The sequence below is a fragment of the Galeopterus variegatus genome, unplaced genomic scaffold, assembly GCF_000696425.1.
Source record: "Galeopterus variegatus unplaced genomic scaffold, G_variegatus-3.0.2 Scaffold3581, whole genome shotgun sequence".
Taxonomy (NCBI): Eukaryota; Metazoa; Chordata; class Mammalia; order Dermoptera; family Cynocephalidae; genus Galeopterus; species Galeopterus variegatus.
This window is the reverse complement of record NW_007729692.1, coordinates 140362-160295: the sequence shown is the minus strand read 5'-3', so window position 1 is coordinate 160295 and position 19934 is coordinate 140362. Positions and strand designations below refer to the sequence as shown.

Here is a 19934-nt window from a genome sequence, read left to right as displayed (position 1 = left end):
CCTTTCTTTTACTGCTTTCTGGTTTAATTCCATTACACACAGTCAAAAAACATACTGCATAAATTTTATACTTTTACAAACTTAAAAGTACAATACTTTTAAATTTGTTAAGGTTTATTTAATTGGTTAATGTTTGTTTTACCCAGAATATGATCCATGTTCATGAACGTTCTATCTATTATTTGAAAAGAATGTGTACTCTGCAGTTGTTGCGGGGGGGTGTTCTATAAAAGTCAATTAGATCCAGTTTATTGATAGGTGTGTTCATTTCTTCTATCTCCTTACTGACTTTTTTGACTACTAGTTCTACCGATTACTGAGAGAAGATGTTGAAGTCACCAACAGTAATTGTGGATTTCTCTATTTCTCCTTTCAGTTCTTACAGTTCTTAAGTATATATACATTTAGGATTATATCTTCTTGGTTGTGATGGTTAATTTTTTTTTTTTTTTCTTTTGTCTTTTTTCGTGTCCGGCAACAGATCGCAGCCCTCAGTGTCGCACCCGTACCGGACCGGGACCGGCAACGGGATCGCAAACCTCGGTGCTGCGCCCGCACCTCGCTCAGCCAGTGAGCGGGAACCGGTCTGTATGTGGGATCCGAACCCTCGGCGGGAGCGCCGCCGCGCTCCCAAGCAGCGCACTGTAGCAGTGCGCCACCGGGCCGGCCCATGATGGTTAATTTTATGTGTCAGCTTGGCTAGTGTTCAGTTTGGTCAAACACTAATCTAGATGCTGCTGTAAAAGTATTCTGTAGGTGTGATTAACATTTACAATCAATTGACTTTAAGTAAAGGAGATCACCCTCAATAATGTGTCAGTTTCATCCAATCAGTTGAAGACCTTAAAAGCAAAATCTGAGGTTTGCTGAAGAGGAAGGAATTCTGCCTCAAGAATGCAACATCAGTCTTGCCTGAGTTTCCAGCCTGTTGGTCTGCCCTACAAATTTTAGACTTGCCAGTCCCCACAATTGTGTGAGCCAATTCCTTAAAATCAGTCTCCGCATTCCTCCCTCTCTCCCCTCAGTTCCTCCCTCCCTCCCTCTTTTCCTACCCACCCCTCTCCATACACACATGCGTGCACGCACACGCGCACACACGCACACACATGCACACACGCGCGCACACACACACACACAAATCATTGGCCCTGTTTTTCTGCAGAAACCTGACTGCGACATCAACATCGACATCGGTGAATTGGCCCTTTTACATTATGAATTTCCTTTTTTATCCCTGCTAATATTCTTTAATCTAAAGTCTCCATTGCCTGATATTAAAATAATAATTGCAGCTTTCTTTTGATTAGTGTTTTCATGGTATATAACGTTGCATTCTTTTTTTTAACCTACTTATATAATTATAGTGGATTTCTTGTGGACAGCACATAGGATAGAATTAAATCAATTCTGACAATTTATGCCTTTAAATGGTATCTTTAGATTATTTACATTTAATGTAACTATTGATATGTTTAGATTTAGATCTATCATTTTATTGCTTTTTCTGTATATATGTAAAGTAAAATACCCTAATATTGTTTGCTTTGTCTTATATTTAAATAAATTCATTATTTTGTTTAAAAAACTAAAATACGTATCATTCAACAAAAATTCAATTAAACATGATTTGAAAAGGAAGAGAAACAAAGACTTTTAGAATGTTCATCTATAAGAAGAAATTCAATCTATAAGAAGAAATCTTTACCTGGACCTGCAATTATCACAGCATTTTTCAGTTCCCATTATACCCAAGGAGGCTTTTCGTACTTGTTTGTCCTCAAAATGAGACAAGATGATTCTACCCAAGAGAAAATTTTAAATTAAATAAAAGAACAAAAACATATGAATGAATTTAACATATTAAATTAATTGCTGAAAATAATGAGGTGAAATCATCATTAATTGATTCACCTGGGACCTCATTATTTGACTTCAATTTACTCAGGTGCAAAGATTGATTGCCTTAAAAATTCAGCACACATGAAACACCAATGAAATATTTCTTTAAAATCCTTCTAATTATTAAGCAAAACTTTTTCCTTAAAAGAGCACCATCCATAAACCCATGTGATTAATTGCTATAATAATACATACTGCCGCCTACATCTGCTGGAATGAAGATATTTTTCCATCTTTGCCATCATCCTTAATTTGTATAATCGAAATTTTTCATTTTCTATTTTAATAAGGCGGTACCTGTCAATTAAAAATATCAAAAGAATATGTAAAACTATTAGCAATTTTATTATTTTATTTATTTCTTACTATTTATTTTTCATAATCTACAAAACTCATCCCTACCAAAGTAAAGAGCATTTCTATCACCCCACAAAGTTCCCTTGTGCTCCTTCCCAGTCAATGTCCCCACAAAAGGTAAACATTTTTCTGATTTTTACAAAAGTTGCTTTTGAAAGAATTCTGCCTATGTCTAAATATCAATTCTTTAGCTGCCTTTGAAAAATTATTATAAACCCTAAAGTTTTGCATTTTGATTTATATGCCACATGCTTTTCAGCTTCTAATAAGCCTTCTACTACATATGAATTTTTACCTTTTTCCAGTAAAAGGTTATTCTTTATTATAATTTATCTACTCTAAGAAACTAAAAACATCTATGTAAGGAACACTGAAAGAGGCTTATGAACCAAACATAAGCCTTTATCCTACTAGCTCTTCAGCAGACTTCTTAGCTCTCCAAAATAGTCTCTTTGTATTATGGAATATTATGGGAAACCAGTAAAGTATCAGAATTAAAAGTTCCTTTCTCAACCAATTATAACTGATTTTTTATTTGCCATAAGGCTGAATTTATTTTACAATGTTAAATAACATTAAAGACATGTTTGGTTGTTTTTTTAAAAGTCAATGCTGCTATAACTCATCCTGACTCTGTTAATTTCTAATCTTCTACGAAGAAATTCCATGAATATCAAATATCAGATGATAACAATCTCCCAAATAGCTGTACACATTTTCCAAGAATAAAAAAAAGTCTGGGTTAAACAGATTTCAGGTATTTCAGAAGAAAATAATGCTTTACCTATAAGACCTAAGTGATAGTACTGATCCTCATCAAAATGAACTTCACTTACTAATATTTTGACTATCCAACCTCCTAGCTGATCAAAATACCTCTGCACAGTTCTCAAGGGGTTCTGGAAAGTCTGAATATACAAATGATTCTGTTATTCAAAAAAATTCTTGTCATTTGTCATCACCAACCACCATGCCCTTCCATGTAATTTCTCCCACTGTCTCAACTGTTGACTTTAGTTCCTAGGTTAACCATCTAATCTCATTCCTATTTCAAGAGCTAAAAATCAGTTCCTTTTATGCTTTATTTTAGGGTCTTGTTTGCTTAGCTTACCTCCTCCTCAGATAGAAAGAACATGGAAAACAAATGCCCACAATCTCAGAATTAGATCCTCCATTATACAGTAGTTCCCCCCTTATTCATGGGGGATACGTTTCAAGACCCCAGTGGATGCAAAAACCAAGGATAGAACCAAACTCTATATACACTACATTTTTTCATATACATTCATACCTATAACTTTCACCTTTTCACTTAAAGGAAGCCCTTTAAAGCTTCTCTTTGGCATATCCAAATTGCCAGCATCACTGCTCTTGTGCTCTGGGCTCATTATTAAGTAAAATAAGAGTTACCTGAACATGATGAGTACTTGCGATACCACAACACTTGATCTGATAATCAAGAAGGCTACCAAGCGACTAAAGGGTGGGATGGAGCATGACAACACAAGCTTTCATTATGCTACTCAGAACAGGGCACAATTTAAAACTTCTGAAATATTTCTGGAATTTTATATTTAATATTTTCAGACCAAGGTTGACCATGGGTAACTAAAATCTCGGGAAGCGAAAGCTCAGATAAGAGGGGACTACTGTATTGGATTCAGATAATCTATACTTCACTAATCTTTTAAGTGTCGGTAACAAATTTGAGAAAATAAAACTACAAGTCTCTAACAGCAAATGAAATAAATATTTATTCTTCTTTTGGGACTATGAAAATAGTTAAAGCACAATATTCCAAAGAATAAAAATAATTTGAAAAACAAGAAAAAGCTGGCCAGTTGGCTCAGTTGGTTAGAGCATGGTGCTGATAACTCCAAGATCCAGGGTATAATATCTATTACCAGTCAGCAAGACAAACAAACAAAATTTGGGTTCAAAACTATGCTATCTACCCTACGTGAATCACTGTTCAGTATATGCATGTATTGAAACAACACACTGTACCCCATAAATATGTAAAAGTAAATGTTAAAATAAAAATTAAGTAGAAACCAAAAAAATTCAATAAGCAAGAAAAATTCTAAAACAATACCATTAATATAAATAAATTGGAGCCAGTGAAAGATTAAATTGAGATTATTTTGCAAATTTAAAAAGATCATAATAACTACTGGGTTTGACTGTTTAAGTTAACAGCAAATGCAGACTTTGGAACTTTGCTTGTGATATGGCTTCTGCAATAAGAAATATAAAATTACATGATGAAGAAATATAAAATTAAATGATGATTACATGATGACTGAACAAGTTTCTTCTCTCAGTCATGGGATTCTAGTGTAGGACAGACTCTAACAACCATGTGAATTACAGTGACCTTTCAGTTCAAGACCAGCAATTTCATATATTCTTAAACTTTCTGGTTTTTTCTAGAAAAGGCTTGTCAACAGCAAGTCACAGATCCATGTTCAATCCTTGCTCAATTCTTTTTTATCCTGATTAACCCTACAGTTTTATTTCCCCCAGGACTGATGCAAACAGTAATCTATCTGTACTAAAAATTGAAGTATGGTTGTCTGGTATCACTATTTGATTACTAATCACTATTACTTCATGCTCAATCTCAATGAGATAACCATTTAAAATATCTTTTAAGACCTACATAAACAGACTATATCTATTGGTGAATCTACAAACCCACAATATAAAATTGAGGCTGTTAATGTCTTTAGCACCATTAGCATAATGCACAAATAACATCAGAACTAACAGGTATCAACTTATATTTGCTATATCCCAACTTTAATAGTAAAATGCACAGCTGTGTTCTATCCCAATTATTTTAAATTAGTTCATAAGAAGCTTGACAAAGACACTAGCATTAAAAGGAAAACAAGAATTGTTTTGTACAGAGGATGGTTTTATTGTCTTTACATTAAAAAGCAAAAGCTACTTACTACTCCTAGAAGGAGGACCTTAAAATTTTTACCAAACATTTTTACCTAATTAACCTCTATTCTTTCAGATCTCAACTTAACTATTAGTTCCGCAAGGACGCCTTAACTGACCTTTTTAACTTGGTAAACACCACATGCCTTTATATACTCTCACTATTCAATGACACTTTCCTTCATAACATTTAACACAATTGTCATTTTAAGCTGGCTTGCATGATCCCCTTTTTATTTGATTATTGAAATTTCCAAATGCAAAGGAGAATAGTAAGGGAACTCTATGTATCCATAGTTGTGTGATTCTCTGATTAAGATCTACCGTTCGCATTACAGTGTGAGTTCTGTGAAGGCAGGTACCATGTATGCTTTTATTTACCATTGTATCCCCAACACAAAGCACAATTCTTGGAACACAGTGGGCACTCAACAAAAATTGTTGAATAATGGGGAAAAAAAATCTCATCATTTTGATAAAATGGGCTAATAGGTCTGTCTATTCAACAGCTCAATTTGTTCAGCTACACGGAGGTAGTACATTTTGAAAACATCTCTTCTTGACAGCCCCATCAGTTACCATGCATAGGTTTTTCTCCTGAGATTTTTTTTCCTATGGATGAAGAAATAAGTTGGTAAATGATGCCCCTAAAATTTTTGCAAGATGAAGTCTTTCTTTCCAACATACATCTCACAGAACTTAAGTGCCAACAAAATACTTGTTTAATACTTAAGTAGAATGGTTTCCCTATATTTAAATACTGAACACAACATATTTTCATGGCAGTCTATGAGTACAGTGCAACACGATTATTCACACACAGTCAAAGAGAGCTGGCATGCTCTCAAGGAACTAACCAAGGAAACAAATGTTCTTCTTAGATGTCCTCTGTTTTTTTTGTTTTGTTTCAGTTTTTGTTTGGCTTTTAATGTACGAGTACAGTGCAACACGATTATTCACACACAGTCAAAGAGAGCTGGCATGCTCTCAAGGAACTAACCAAGGAAACAAATGCTCTTCTTAGATGTCCTCTGTTTTTTTTGTTTTGTTTCAGTTTTTGTTTGGCTTTTAATGTACTTACAAATTACTTGAAATTTTGGACATTGTCTCAAATACTTTCAAAGCTTATAAGATAAGAAAAGAAAGAAATCTGCAAGGGAAAGCAATAAATAAATAAATTTTTACCTATTTAAGTTAATGTCTGCTGGAGCCCAGAGTAAGTGACAAGAACTCTGAAGTCCATCACGGCCAGCTCTACCAATCTCCTGGTAATATGATTCCATTTCCTTAGGAGCACCATAATGAATGACTTTGCGAATATCAGCTTTATTAATGCCCATTCCAAAAGCTATGGTAGCTATGACACACTGAGAATAAAGAACATCATAGTCTGACAAACATATTTAGCAGAACCAAAACCATACATTTATACTTTTTGGCAAGAATAATTTATTAACTAAATTCCCTGGCATAAAATTGAATTTTATATAATTTCAACCAATCAATTATAGATTAAAAGATTATCTGCCCAGTTTACATATTAAGGATTGGTGATCATAAAACAGGATTTATGTTCACTGTCTATAAAAAGCAAATAAAGTAGTTTCTCTGAACATCTGTAATAGAAGACACAAAAGAGGCTCTTAAAATATTTACTGTATTGAATGAAACTTTTGTATTATAAAGTTTCAAGTGTCTGTATCAACTGCAGAGTTTCGAGTGTCCGTATCGACTGGCATTCTAAGATGAAAGCTTCTCATTAAAGATGATAGAATAAAATGTATGCATTATCTCTGTATCTTTAAGAGGAAAAAAATTGGTAGAATACCTAATATGTATGAATATACTGAGGTAAGATGTATAAGACTGGGAAAAATTTTAGGGAAAAATTCATGATAAATACACAGAAAATTTTTTTAAAGTATTAACAATAAGAACACAAAAATAAGCTAGAAAAGTAACCATAATATACCACATGGCTTAGAGATAAAAAGCATTTACAGAGTAATAATTGTGTAAATCCTATACATTGATCTAACCAAAATAATATTAACATACTAGGAAGAAAGGGAGCTAGAAATGCATCAATAGGGAAAGGAAAAGGGCAGTAAAAAATGTGAAAGAATGCCAAACTTTCATCTTTCATATTGGGGAGTCAATAGATAATGCCCAAAACTAATAAATAAACAAAAAATTAACGAGTAGCAGTAAAAGCAAATGATGACAAAATATAATGATAAACACCAAAAGAATCAGCTAAAGGAAATATAAGTGGGGAAGGCAAGAGGAGGCTGGTGCTTTTCATTATAAACATGGTCGAATTATTAGCATGTGCATAACTGATAAAAATTAAAGTGCCATTACATATGTGTGTGTGTGCGCGCGCACTAAGCTGGACCAGGAATACAAAAGGAAGACAGAGAAGAAGAGAGGGAGGGAGGGAGGAAGATGCTGAACAAGTAAAAGGAAGTATGAGAAAAGTGAGAGAGAAATAAATATAGGAATGAATATAGTAGTAAGTAAAAGCTTTGGTTGAATAAGACTATGCTATTTTGTTATATTTAAGAGTGAAGAGCAGCACAATAATTCTAATTTTCATCATAAAATATCATTTTTTAATGAGATCAACCTATGCTACAGACATAATTTTCAAAACATCCTTATAAAATCTCAGGTGTAAAGATATTTTATCAAATAATTTATTCACAACCTCATTCCAGAAAGGAAAGGAATTCAAAGTATCTTGAAATGACAAATGAAATACTAAAGGATACAAAAACTAAAAGTCGGGATTAAAAGTAAGAGTGACTAAATTAAAAACGCAAATCTACACCCAAATGTGGTTGGTTTGGTTATAATAATTAGAAAGAAAAGTGTATTTTTTTCTGAAATTATAAAATAGAAAATACAAAGATTAGAAGCATCAATCAGTCCAATATATTAAGAGTTAGAGAGATCAGCCCTACTTTTAGGCCCACACTGCAGTATAAATCAACTATAAAAAGACAGGAAAGTAAACATCTAGAATTCTGAACATTTAGGCATTCAGTACGCACTCAATAAATACTCAATGGCAAGTAATCAATTCCAAGAGCACCAGACTATTCTATATAGAATTTGAATTATCTTGAGAAAGTGTTTGAGAACTTTCAATGCAAATGTGAAGCTGTTAAATTATTCACAATGGCAATGAAGAAGTACATTGGGCCAATTGTCAGATAAACAAAACATGTGATGTCAGCCTGGGTGAATCAATAAATATTAATTAAGATAAAAATTTTTGACATCCTGCCTAACAGAGGGAAAATATAGTAGCACATACATAAATATACCCTTCTAGAAATTACATATAATTAATGGTCACTATGAAGCTTTTTAAACCATATTTCAGAACATTAACATTTTAATGAAGCTATGTGTTGGCAGGAAAATCAGATGCAATCCAATAATGTCTCCCATGATAACATAACATGGATAAAATTTATATTCTCTCATGTCTTTGGAAGATGTTTTAGTCTAAATGAATAATTACTAATACATCAAGATAGAAGAAACCTTTGGTCAGTTAATGGCTTGAAGACAGGCTTAAGGTTCAGAAGTAGCAGCTAATAAATTTTATCTGACAATTTTCAAGCCACTGAGGAAACAGAATAAAAATATAAACATTCAAGTATTTGGATTAAACCTATAATCTAAACAGTTGTAATAGCTGTTCGTATCTCTGGAAAGAAGGGGAAAAAAGAGACTAGATGCTTTCAGGCAGATATGCATTACAGTATGATTAGGCATAGTGAGCTTTACAGATAGTATGTACTAACCATACTTAACAGATAAGCTGCTTGAATAATGTTGGCTTGGAGTGGATAACAACTATATATCATAGCGAGGGCTGGATAGAAAGGAAACAATGACCCTATTGGTAAGAAAATGCCACAGCTGAAGTTAAATTCGTCTGTTATCTTGAGATGAGGGCTATTCCACAGGCTTATAGTGACAGAGTGTGGATATAATGTTGAAGTGTAAAGTTCTTGATTTAAACCTACTCACTTGACTTGAATTTAAATCCTCTCAAATATTTTCTATGACACCCACTGAATTAGGTCAATCACGACATGAATCTCAGCGGCAGTACTTCACAACACCTTCACTGACACCCTTCTTCAGTTTCTCCCTTTCAAATCAATCCTACATAGTGTTGCCAGTCTAATGTTTCTACACTATTATCTCACTCAGAAACATGCAGCAGTCCATCATGATGGTTTTCAAACTCTATTCCACGGCACTCTATGTATTATAAGACACCTACAGGCACTGTCTTAGAAACTGGAAGGATCTTAGACCCTCTTTTCCCTCACATCAACTTCAATCAGAATTATACTACTTTAAATCTGTCTTATCTATAAGATAAAATTTCATTTGCATATGACACCAAGTCCAGCCTGCTTCTTTGCTAGTTTTAAAGCTATCTGTAACCTGGCCAACCAACCCATTCAATTCTTTTCCTGTGACTAACATTTCCTCCCTGCCTCTTTCTCCATACATACATACACACATACTGTGTGCCATTCCTACTCCATACTCTTTCCCTCCAACCATTCCAAAACCAGTCACAATTTTCTGAACCTAGTATGTACTCTCACATCAGTGTCTTTGCACCTTCTAGTCCTTATTCCTGGAATTCTATAACCAATTCCTTTTCCCTCATCCCCTATTGGTCTGGGATACTTGACAAACTTATATTCACATGTTCAGAGTTTATTCAAATTGCATCTTCCTGGATGGACCATGCCACTACAAAACCTACCTTGAGAAAGCTAAAATTCCCTCTTCTGTGCACCTAAGCACTAGTCTGCAACAGTTTATTCACATACCTATCTCCCATATTGATAATGGGAATATGCTGATTCCCTTTATCAGAGGAACGTAGAAGCTATTATTTATACTAGTCTGCAACAGTTTATTCACATACCTATCTCCCATATTGATAATGGGAATATGCTGATTCCCTTTATCAGAGGAACTGCTTTAGAAAGTATTCAATAAAATATAGTAAATAAATATTCGAGAAATATCTATTTCTTCTATGGGGAATAGAGAGTATTGATGATCAATCATCACACCTGAATTTCATCTCTCATGAACCTATGATGAGTCTGTTTCCTTTTGTTAAAACTCATGCCTGCATGGTATGTTTCACAGGCTACATTCAGTTTCCTAAGTTCAGCTGTAACTTGTTCTGTCATTTTTCTGGAAGGACAATAGATGATAGTCGGACCTTCAAATTCCCAATCAGAACTAAAGAAAAAGAAGACAAAAAAACAAACACATATATTATATAAATGCTTCAGACCAGTTTGAATTTTATATAATTTAACTTTTCCTTTCTACTTTCTAAGTAAAAGATTAAAGAGAAAAAGCATATGAAAAACAATGACATATTTAACTGCATAAAAATCTAAAACATTATGGAGCATCAAATATGGAAATAAATTGTTAAGCCCCAAAAACCTTTGACTTTCCGCTCAAACTTGAGTTAAAACCAGAAACAAGTTTATCTGTTTTACCAGAAACCTTGATAAAAAATGTATAAACTATTAATACAAATACTTTTAAGAATTCAAAGCACCAGATTAACAATTAGTCTCAATTTACATAAGAGATGTTAGTAAATACAAGAGTACTTCAAAAAGTTAATGGAAAGATTTGTATTATTTTTTAATTCTATTTTTCCATAAACTTTTTGAAGTACTCTTATATTTACATAGGAATATGTATAACATTTGTTATATTCTTATTCTCTCTCATGATCATAAAGTTGAGTTTGCATATCTGTTTACTAAAAAGGTTTTCCTGTAATACTGAAAGATTGCTTTTATAATTCAAAGCATTTACTGGGAATCTTGAAACTGCAAATATTACAGAAAAAAAAAATCTATTAGAATGTCTATCATAGAAATTTGCACTTATTTATTAAAAGTGTAAACAATGATGAACATTTATTTAATGCCTCAATATATTAATTTACATAAATACATTCATTTAAGCTGACTTAATATAAAAAGACTGTACTATTTCAGGGCCGGCCCGGTGGCGCACTGCTACAGTGCACCGCTTGGGAGCGTGGCGGTGCTCCCGCCGAGGGTTCAGATCCCACATACAGACCGGTTCCCGCTCACTGGCTGAGCGAGGTGCGGGCGTATCACCGAGGTTTGCGATCCCGTTGCCGGTCCCGGTCCGGTACAGGCGCGACACTGAGGGTTGCAATCCGTTGCCGGACACGAAAAAAGACAAAAAGGAAAAAAAAAAAAAAAAAGGGCCGGCCCGGTGGCGCACTGCTACAGTGCACCGCTTGGGAGCGTGGCGGTGCTCCCGCCGAGGGTTCAGATCCCACATACAGACCGGTTCCCGCTCACTGGCTGAGCGAGGTGCGGGCGTATCACCGAGGTTTGCGATCCCGTTGCCGGTCCCGGTCCGGTACAGGCGCGACACTGAGGGTTGCAATCCGTTGCCGGACACGAAAAAAGACAAAAAGGAAAAGAAAAAAAAAAAAAAAGACTGTACTATTTAAGAAAAGTTATTTTATTTAATTTTAAATGCATATGCCCTTTCATCCAATTTCAATTTTAGGATACTATTTTACAAAAATACTTATATATCTGCCAAAAGGTACATGTACACAAATATTCACAGCAAATTATAATGGTGAAAATAACCTAAATGTTCGTCACTATACACATTCATACTATGGAATACTAAGCAAACATTTTAAAAATTCAATGTTTATAAAACCTTTAAGAAGAACTATGGCAAAAGCCACTGAAAACTTAAGCAGAGGAAAAAAATCAAGAAATAATTTCACTGCAAGAGTCTTACTATATAATCTACTCAAAGTAATTTTTGCAAGTAACCAAATGGGCTCCCATATCAAAAATTCACAGTAAACAACTTAATGGAGTGAGACAAATACAAATCCTTTCTTTTAGTGTACAAAAATTCTATTTTAAAAACATGTTTACAAAGAAGACAAAACTGCTCACCAAAGTCTGGATATTGTAATATCCTATATATTAAGGCCCTAATATAAGAAAATACAATATATGGAATGATAGCAAACATACTTTAAATGAAAGAAGAAAATCACAGAAAAAAATGGATATAGTATGAAACTATTTTTACATGAACTTAACAACAACTACAAAAAACTGGGAGTGTACATCTGCACAGTAAACAGTCAGAGAAAAAATACAGTTAAATACCAAAATATCAACTGTGATTATAACTGAGGAATAGGATTGGAAAATTGAAGTACTTTTCAATTTATATGCACCTGTATTGTTCAAATTGATATTTACTATATATCACTTTTAAAATTAAAAAAAGGTAGAAGATATGTAAAAACTTGAACTTACATAACAGATAAATCAACAAGAATAAAAATTCCTATTACAAAAGAGTCATTACTTTGTCAAGTTATTTACTAAACACTATTGTCTCCTCATAACAATTTTCTCAGGGGGAAGAAAGCTATGTTCATCTATCTAACCACTAAACTTGACAGGTGAGAGAGGCTCATCTATCTAATCTAAATGTTTTGTGAATACAGAAACAAAGTAAGGTTTAAGAAAACGTTAGCTCAACGAACAGAAAAATGTAAACAATGATAAACAAGTGGCTTAATTAAAGGAAGGGAAAAAAATGTAAATGAAAGGCCATACTCTAAAGTCTTAATTACCCTCCACCTCACTGCACATTAAATGGAAAATTTCTATTCACCTAAGATCTGTAGAAATCACTGACTCTCAATGGTTCCCTGCTAATATAACTCTTCTTGGAGGATTCAAAATGGGTAAAAAAAAATCTTTCTTGATCTGCTTTTAGAAATACTAATTCATATTAAACAGCAAGATCTTGGATGGCACTGAATGTTAGGTTAAGGAATCTGGTCTTTACTCCACAGGAAAAAAGTTCCAAAAAGGTACTACAACACTTAGGGATGTGTTTTCAGATGATGAATTTGAAAACTGTGTACAGAATGCAGCAAGGAGCAATGAGGAGAGTGAGATCTGTTAGGAGACATTGTAACAGCGTGGGCTAAAAAGTAACAAAGACCATAGTTAGCAGAATTAACATGAGAAATAGTGAGAAGGAAATATTTTCATAAGACACTTCAAAAAGTTCATGAAAAGATTTGTGTTATTTTTTAATTCTATTTTTCCACAAACTTTTTGAAGTACCCTAGTATTCTAAGAGGACAACAGTGTCACAAAAATAGAACACAAAGTCACAAAAACAAAAAAAAGGCTACATATTTTTAAAATCAGAGGGTTATTATAAGAGGAAAGTGCCATAGAGGTTGAGAATAATATGAACTGAAAAGGATCAAAGATTAGAAGAGTAGATATGATCTGATTGTGGAGACTCCAACTCACAAGAGAACTTTTTTCCTTTAGGACAGAGGGACGTGAAGCACAATGAGTTACCACTTCCAAGAGACCAATAGAGAGGCCAGAAGACTGAAAATATATTCATCATATTCTTGTTTTATTCTGAATAGAGGAAAACTAAGCCTGTAGCAAATCCTACATTTAAATTATTGGTTAAGGTCCTCAAGAATAACTACGGGGTTTCCTTAACTCAGGATCAATCTTCTCTTCTACTATCCCTTTCTGGAAAAGAAAAACACTAATGATGCTCTTTAAACTCTATTTGCCTGGATTTGTTTTGTGTTTGTATTAGTAGGAGAAACTTTTTAATGTATCCTGACTAAAAAACATTTCATAACATGAAAATTATAAGCTTTTCATTGAGCAGACATATCAAGGAAATAAGACTTAGGAATACTTCTTGGCATATATATANGTAGAAGCTATTATTTATACTAGTCTGCAACAGTTTATTCACATACCTATCTCCCATATTGATAATGGGAATATGCTGATTCCCTTTATCAGAGGAACTGCTTTAGAAAGTATTCAATAAAATATAGTAAATAAATATTCGAGAAATATCTATTTCTTCTATGGGGAATAGAGAGTATTGATGATCAATCATCACACCTGAATTTCATCTCTCATGAACCTATGATGAGTCTGTTTCCTTTTGTTAAAACTCATGCCTGCATGGTATGTTTCACAGGCTACATTCAGTTTCCTAAGTTCAGCTGTAACTTGTTCTGTCATTTTTCTGGAAGGACAATAGATGATAGTCGGACCTTCAAATTCCCAATCAGAACTAAAGAAAAAGAAGACAAAAAAACAAACACATATATTATATAAATGCTTCAGACCAGTTTGAATTTTATATAATTTAACTTTTCCTTTCTACTTTCTAAGTAAAAGATTAAAGAGAAAAAGCATATGAAAAACAATGACATATTTAACTGCATAAAAATCTAAAACATTATGGAGCATCAAATATGGAAATAAATTGTTAAGCCCCAAAAACCTTTGACTTTCCGCTCAAACTTGAGTTAAAACCAGAAACAAGTTTATCTGTTTTACCAGAAACCTTGATAAAAAATGTATAAACTATTAATACAAATACTTTTAAGAATTCAAAGCACCAGATTAACAATTAGTCTCAATTTACATAAGAGATGTTAGTAAATACAAGAGTACTTCAAAAAGTTAATGGAAAGATTTGTATTATTTTTTAATTCTATTTTTCCATAAACTTTTTGAAGTACTCTTATATTTACATAGGAATATGTATAACATTTGTTATATTCTTATTCTCTCTCATGATCATAAAGTTGAGTTTGCATATCTGTTTACTAAAAAGGTTTTCCTGTAATACTGAAAGATTGCTTTTATAATTCAAAGCATTTACTGGGAATCTTGAAACTGCAAATATTACAGAAAAAAAAAATCTATTAGAATGTCTATCATAGAAATTTGCACTTATTTATTAAAAGTGTAAACAATGATGAACATTTATTTAATGCCTCAATATATTAATTTACATAAATACATTCATTTAAGCTGACTTAATATAAAAAGACTGTACTATTTCAGGGCCGGCCCGGTGGCGCACTGCTACAGTGCACCGCTTGGGAGCGTGGCGGTGCTCCCGCCGAGGGTTCAGATCCCACATACAGACCGGTTCCCGCTCACTGGCTGAGCGAGGTGCGGGCGTATCACCGAGGTTTGCGATCCCGTTGCCGGTCCCGGTCCGGTACAGGCGCGACACTGAGGGTTGCAATCCGTTGCCGGACACGAAAAAAGACAAAAAGGAAAAGAAAAAAAAAAAAAAAGACTGTACTATTTAAGAAAAGTTATTTTATTTAATTTTAAATGCATATGCCCTTTCATCCAATTTCAATTTTAGGATACTATTTTACAAAAATACTTATATATCTGCCAAAAGGTACATGTACACAAATATTCACAGCAAATTATAATGGTGAAAATAACCTAAATGTTCGTCACTATACACATTCATACTATGGAATACTAAGCAAACATTTTAAAAATTCAATGTTTATAAAACCTTTAAGAAGAACTATGGCAAAAGCCACTGAAAACTTAAGCAGAGGAAAAAAATCAAGAAATAATTTCACTGCAAGAGTCTTACTATATAATCTACTCAAAGTAATTTTTGCAAGTAACCAAATGGGCTCCCATATCAAAAATTCACAGTAAACAACTTAATGGAGTGAGACAAATACAAATCCTTTCTTTTAGTGTACAAAAATTCTATTTTAAAAACATGTTTACAAAGAAGACAAAACTGCTCACCAAAGTCTGGATATTGTAATATCCTATATATTAAGGCCCTAATATAAGAAAATACAATATATGGAATGATAGCAAACATACTTTAAATGAAAGAAGAAAATCACAGAAAAAAATGGATATAGTATGAAACTATTTTTACATGAACTTAACAACAACTACAAAAAACTGGGAGTGTACATCTGCACAGTAAACAGTCAGAGAAAAAATACAGTTAAATACCAAAATATCAACTGTGATTATAACTGAGGAATAGGATTGGAAAATTGAAGTACTTTTCAATTTATATGCACCTGTATTGTTCAAATTGATATTTACTATATATCACTTTTAAAATTAAAAAAAGGTAGAAGATATGTAAAAACTTGAACTTACATAACAGATAAATCAACAAGAATAAAAATTCCTATTACAAAAGAGTCATTACTTTGTCAAGTTATTTACTAAACACTATTGTCTCCTCATAACAATTTTCTCAGGGGGAAGAAAGCTATGTTCATCTATCTAACCACTAAACTTGACAGGTGAGAGAGGCTCATCTATCTAATCTAAATGTTTTGTGAATACAGAAACAAAGTAAGGTTTAAGAAAACGTTAGCTCAACGAACAGAAAAATGTAAACAATGATAAACAAGTGGCTTAATTAAAGGAAGGGAAAAAAATGTAAATGAAAGGCCATACTCTAAAGTCTTAATTACCCTCCACCTCACTGCACATTAAATGGAAAATTTCTATTCACCTAAGATCTGTAGAAATCACTGACTCTCAATGGTTCCCTGCTAATATAACTCTTCTTGGAGGATTCAAAATGGGTAAAAAAAAATCTTTCTTGATCTGCTTTTAGAAATACTAATTCATATTAAACAGCAAGATCTTGGATGGCACTGAATGTTAGGTTAAGGAATCTGGTCTTTACTCCACAGGAAAAAAGTTCCAAAAAGGTACTACAACACTTAGGGATGTGTTTTCAGATGATGAATTTGAAAACTGTGTACAGAATGCAGCAAGGAGCAATGAGGAGAGTGAGATCTGTTAGGAGACATTGTAACAGCGTGGGCTAAAAAGTAACAAAGACCATAGTTAGCAGAATTAACATGAGAAATAGTGAGAAGGAAATATTTTCATAAGACACTTCAAAAAGTTCATGAAAAGATTTGTGTTATTTTTTAATTCTATTTTTCCACAAACTTTTTGAAGTACCCTAGTATTCTAAGAGGACAACAGTGTCACAAAAATAGAACACAAAGTCACAAAAACAAAAAAAAGGCTACATATTTTTAAAATCAGAGGGTTATTATAAGAGGAAAGTGCCATAGAGGTTGAGAATAATATGAACTGAAAAGGATCAAAGATTAGAAGAGTAGATATGATCTGATTGTGGAGACTCCAACTCACAAGAGAACTTTTTTCCTTTAGGACAGAGGGACGTGAAGCACAATGAGTTACCACTTCCAAGAGACCAATAGAGAGGCCAGAAGACTGAAAATATATTCATCATATTCTTGTTTTATTCTGAATAGAGGAAAACTAAGCCTGTAGCAAATCCTACATTTAAATTATTGGTTAAGGTCCTCAAGAATAACTACGGGGTTTCCTTAACTCAGGATCAATCTTCTCTTCTACTATCCCTTTCTGGAAAAGAAAAACACTAATGATGCTCTTTAAACTCTATTTGCCTGGATTTGTTTTGTGTTTGTATTAGTAGGAGAAACTTTTTAATGTATCCTGACTAAAAAACATTTCATAACATGAAAATTATAAGCTTTTCATTGAGCAGACATATCAAGGAAATAAGACTTAGGAATACTTCTTGGCATATATATAAAATGCCTTTAAACAAAATAAACAGAAGAAAGTACTAAAGACAGTTTCTTCATCAGTAAAGTAAAAATAATATCTAGCTTATTAGGCAGTTATAAGGATTAAACTAGATCACTTATATAAAGCACCTAGGACAGTTCTTGGAACACCAAACAGGCTCCAATGTGTTTCAACTGCCTAAAACTGAAGTTAGCTACGTAATTAGTGAACTAGAAAGAATTCAGATGAAATACTCATTTTATGTTCGTTTACTTGTCAATTATTTAGAGTATATGCAACAGTATGGAGTATAAAAATATTACAAGAAATAGTTTCTGCCTTCAAAAATAGACATTTTCCTTACTGACTGAATTGATTATATAACACCACACTTGACTTGAAAGAAAGCAATATAGATTTGAAATATATTAAATATGCGGTAGGAGGAAACAGAAAATAAATTTTTTAAGAAGGCAGTACAGTCACGTGCCGCATAATGACATTTCGGTCAACAAACCACATATATATGGTGGTCCCTTAGATTATAATGCTATATCATATAGCTTAAGTGTGTAGTAGGCTATACCACCTAGGTTTATGTAAGTATACTCTATAATGTTCACACAACAACGGAACTGCCTAACAATGCATTTCTCAGAACCTATCCCTGTCTTTAAGTGAGTAGTTACCAAAATTCATGAACCATTAAATCCTTACCTTGTCTTTTCAACAAGAAATTGCTTCAGATCCTGAAGTATATTCCCTGCTTTTCGTCCAACATCTAAATACAGGTTTGGTCGATCAAAACTAGTACAGGTAATCTGAGGATTCTTCAGCTTTAAGCAATGTACAATATCTTCCCGGATTGAAGAACTTGCAGTAGCAGTGAGTGCAACAATTGGAACCTGAATGAAGTGAAATCGATTTTCAAAAAGGACAGAGCTTATTATTTGCCAATACTTCTACTGCCGTCTTACAAAGAGACTATTAAGACAACTACAGGAGGTACAGTGTCAAAAATGCAACTTTAAAAGTACTCTTTTTAAAAAAAGAAAAAAACTTCCTACTTGCTTCTCAGCCTTCTTAATGTTTACTTTTTAAAAATCAGAAATCATTTAAATAAAACACTAAATCTGTAAGGTTTCCCAGTGTGATGCCCCTTGCCCTATTAAATTAAGCCTACTTACTATCTATCCATGTATTATTTTTAACATTTATTATACTTGTAATAGTGGTGATGTAACCAAAGGGTATATTTTTGATTGATCTATAATTCAAAAATTATAAAGCCTTCAATTCACTGAAAATCTAACTATATAAGACAATGAGTCTTTTTTTTTTTTTTTGGTCTCCTATATTAAATATATTGGTTTATGGCCTCAGATCTAGAAGCAAAGCTCCCAATGACCTGAATACCTTCTCTCCAGTTTTAATATGTTAGTCAATGGCATACTATATATAAGAAATATGTATAAAATGAAACATGTATTATTAATTGATTCCTTGAGCAGTCAAGTCATGTTCTATTTTCAGTCTAACAAAGACTTTTTGGCTGAATTAGCGGCCAAAGAAGGAGGCACAGCAGGTATCAGGAAAAACATGAACATGTAATCTTTCAGATATTCTTAGGTAAGATAAAAACATGCCCCCAAAAAACTAGATTTGTACTCAACTATGCTATTATTTCATAAACATAAAAAATGAACTAAGTCTTAAAGTTATTCCTGAATCATTAGCTGTTCTATTACCAAGAATCCAACCTTTCTTTAAAATGCTCATTTTGTCCCATTACAGATACAGAAAATAATACCCTCATAAAATACCTCTTCAGATACATTGCATCTACCTCACAAACCAGTTTAAGCAATTAACTTGTATGTAAGTGAAAATTGATATGCAATTTGCCAATTTGCAAAGAACAGAGTTTGATTCAAAATTAAAACAAGATACAATTCATTAAAAATTATAAACTACTTTTAAAATCAATATAGCTTTGCTGAATTAAAAATTATCCCAAAACTCATGTAAAAAATCAATTAAGTTCAGGAGAAGTTTTTTCAAATGGAAAAAATTAATTCATAAGCAACACAATCAGGTAATTGTTATTTTTGCATTCTTTATCCTTAAGTTCTGTGGAACTATTTTAAAATGTAACCCCAAAATTGGTTTCATTGATTTGTAGCTTACTGTCAGACT

At 33.0% G+C, this 19934-nt stretch overlaps 1 protein-coding gene across 1 annotated transcript in view; it reads right to left on the bottom strand.

Moving 5' to 3' along the window:
* Positions 1–19934, bottom strand: part of WRN (Werner syndrome, RecQ helicase-like) — a 136589-nt gene that overhangs the window by 47931 nt on the left and 68724 nt on the right. Inside the window, exons 17-21 of the mRNA XM_008585463.1 lie at positions 18456–18643; positions 14262–14436; positions 6391–6572; positions 2095–2196; positions 1706–1798 (exon numbers count right to left, since the gene is read on the bottom strand). Of these exons, the coding sequence (XP_008583685.1) occupies positions 1706–1798; positions 2095–2196; positions 6391–6572; positions 14262–14436; positions 18456–18643 (740 nt within the window). The remainder of the gene's footprint in view (positions 1–1705; positions 1799–2094; positions 2197–6390; positions 6573–14261; positions 14437–18455; positions 18644–19934) is intronic.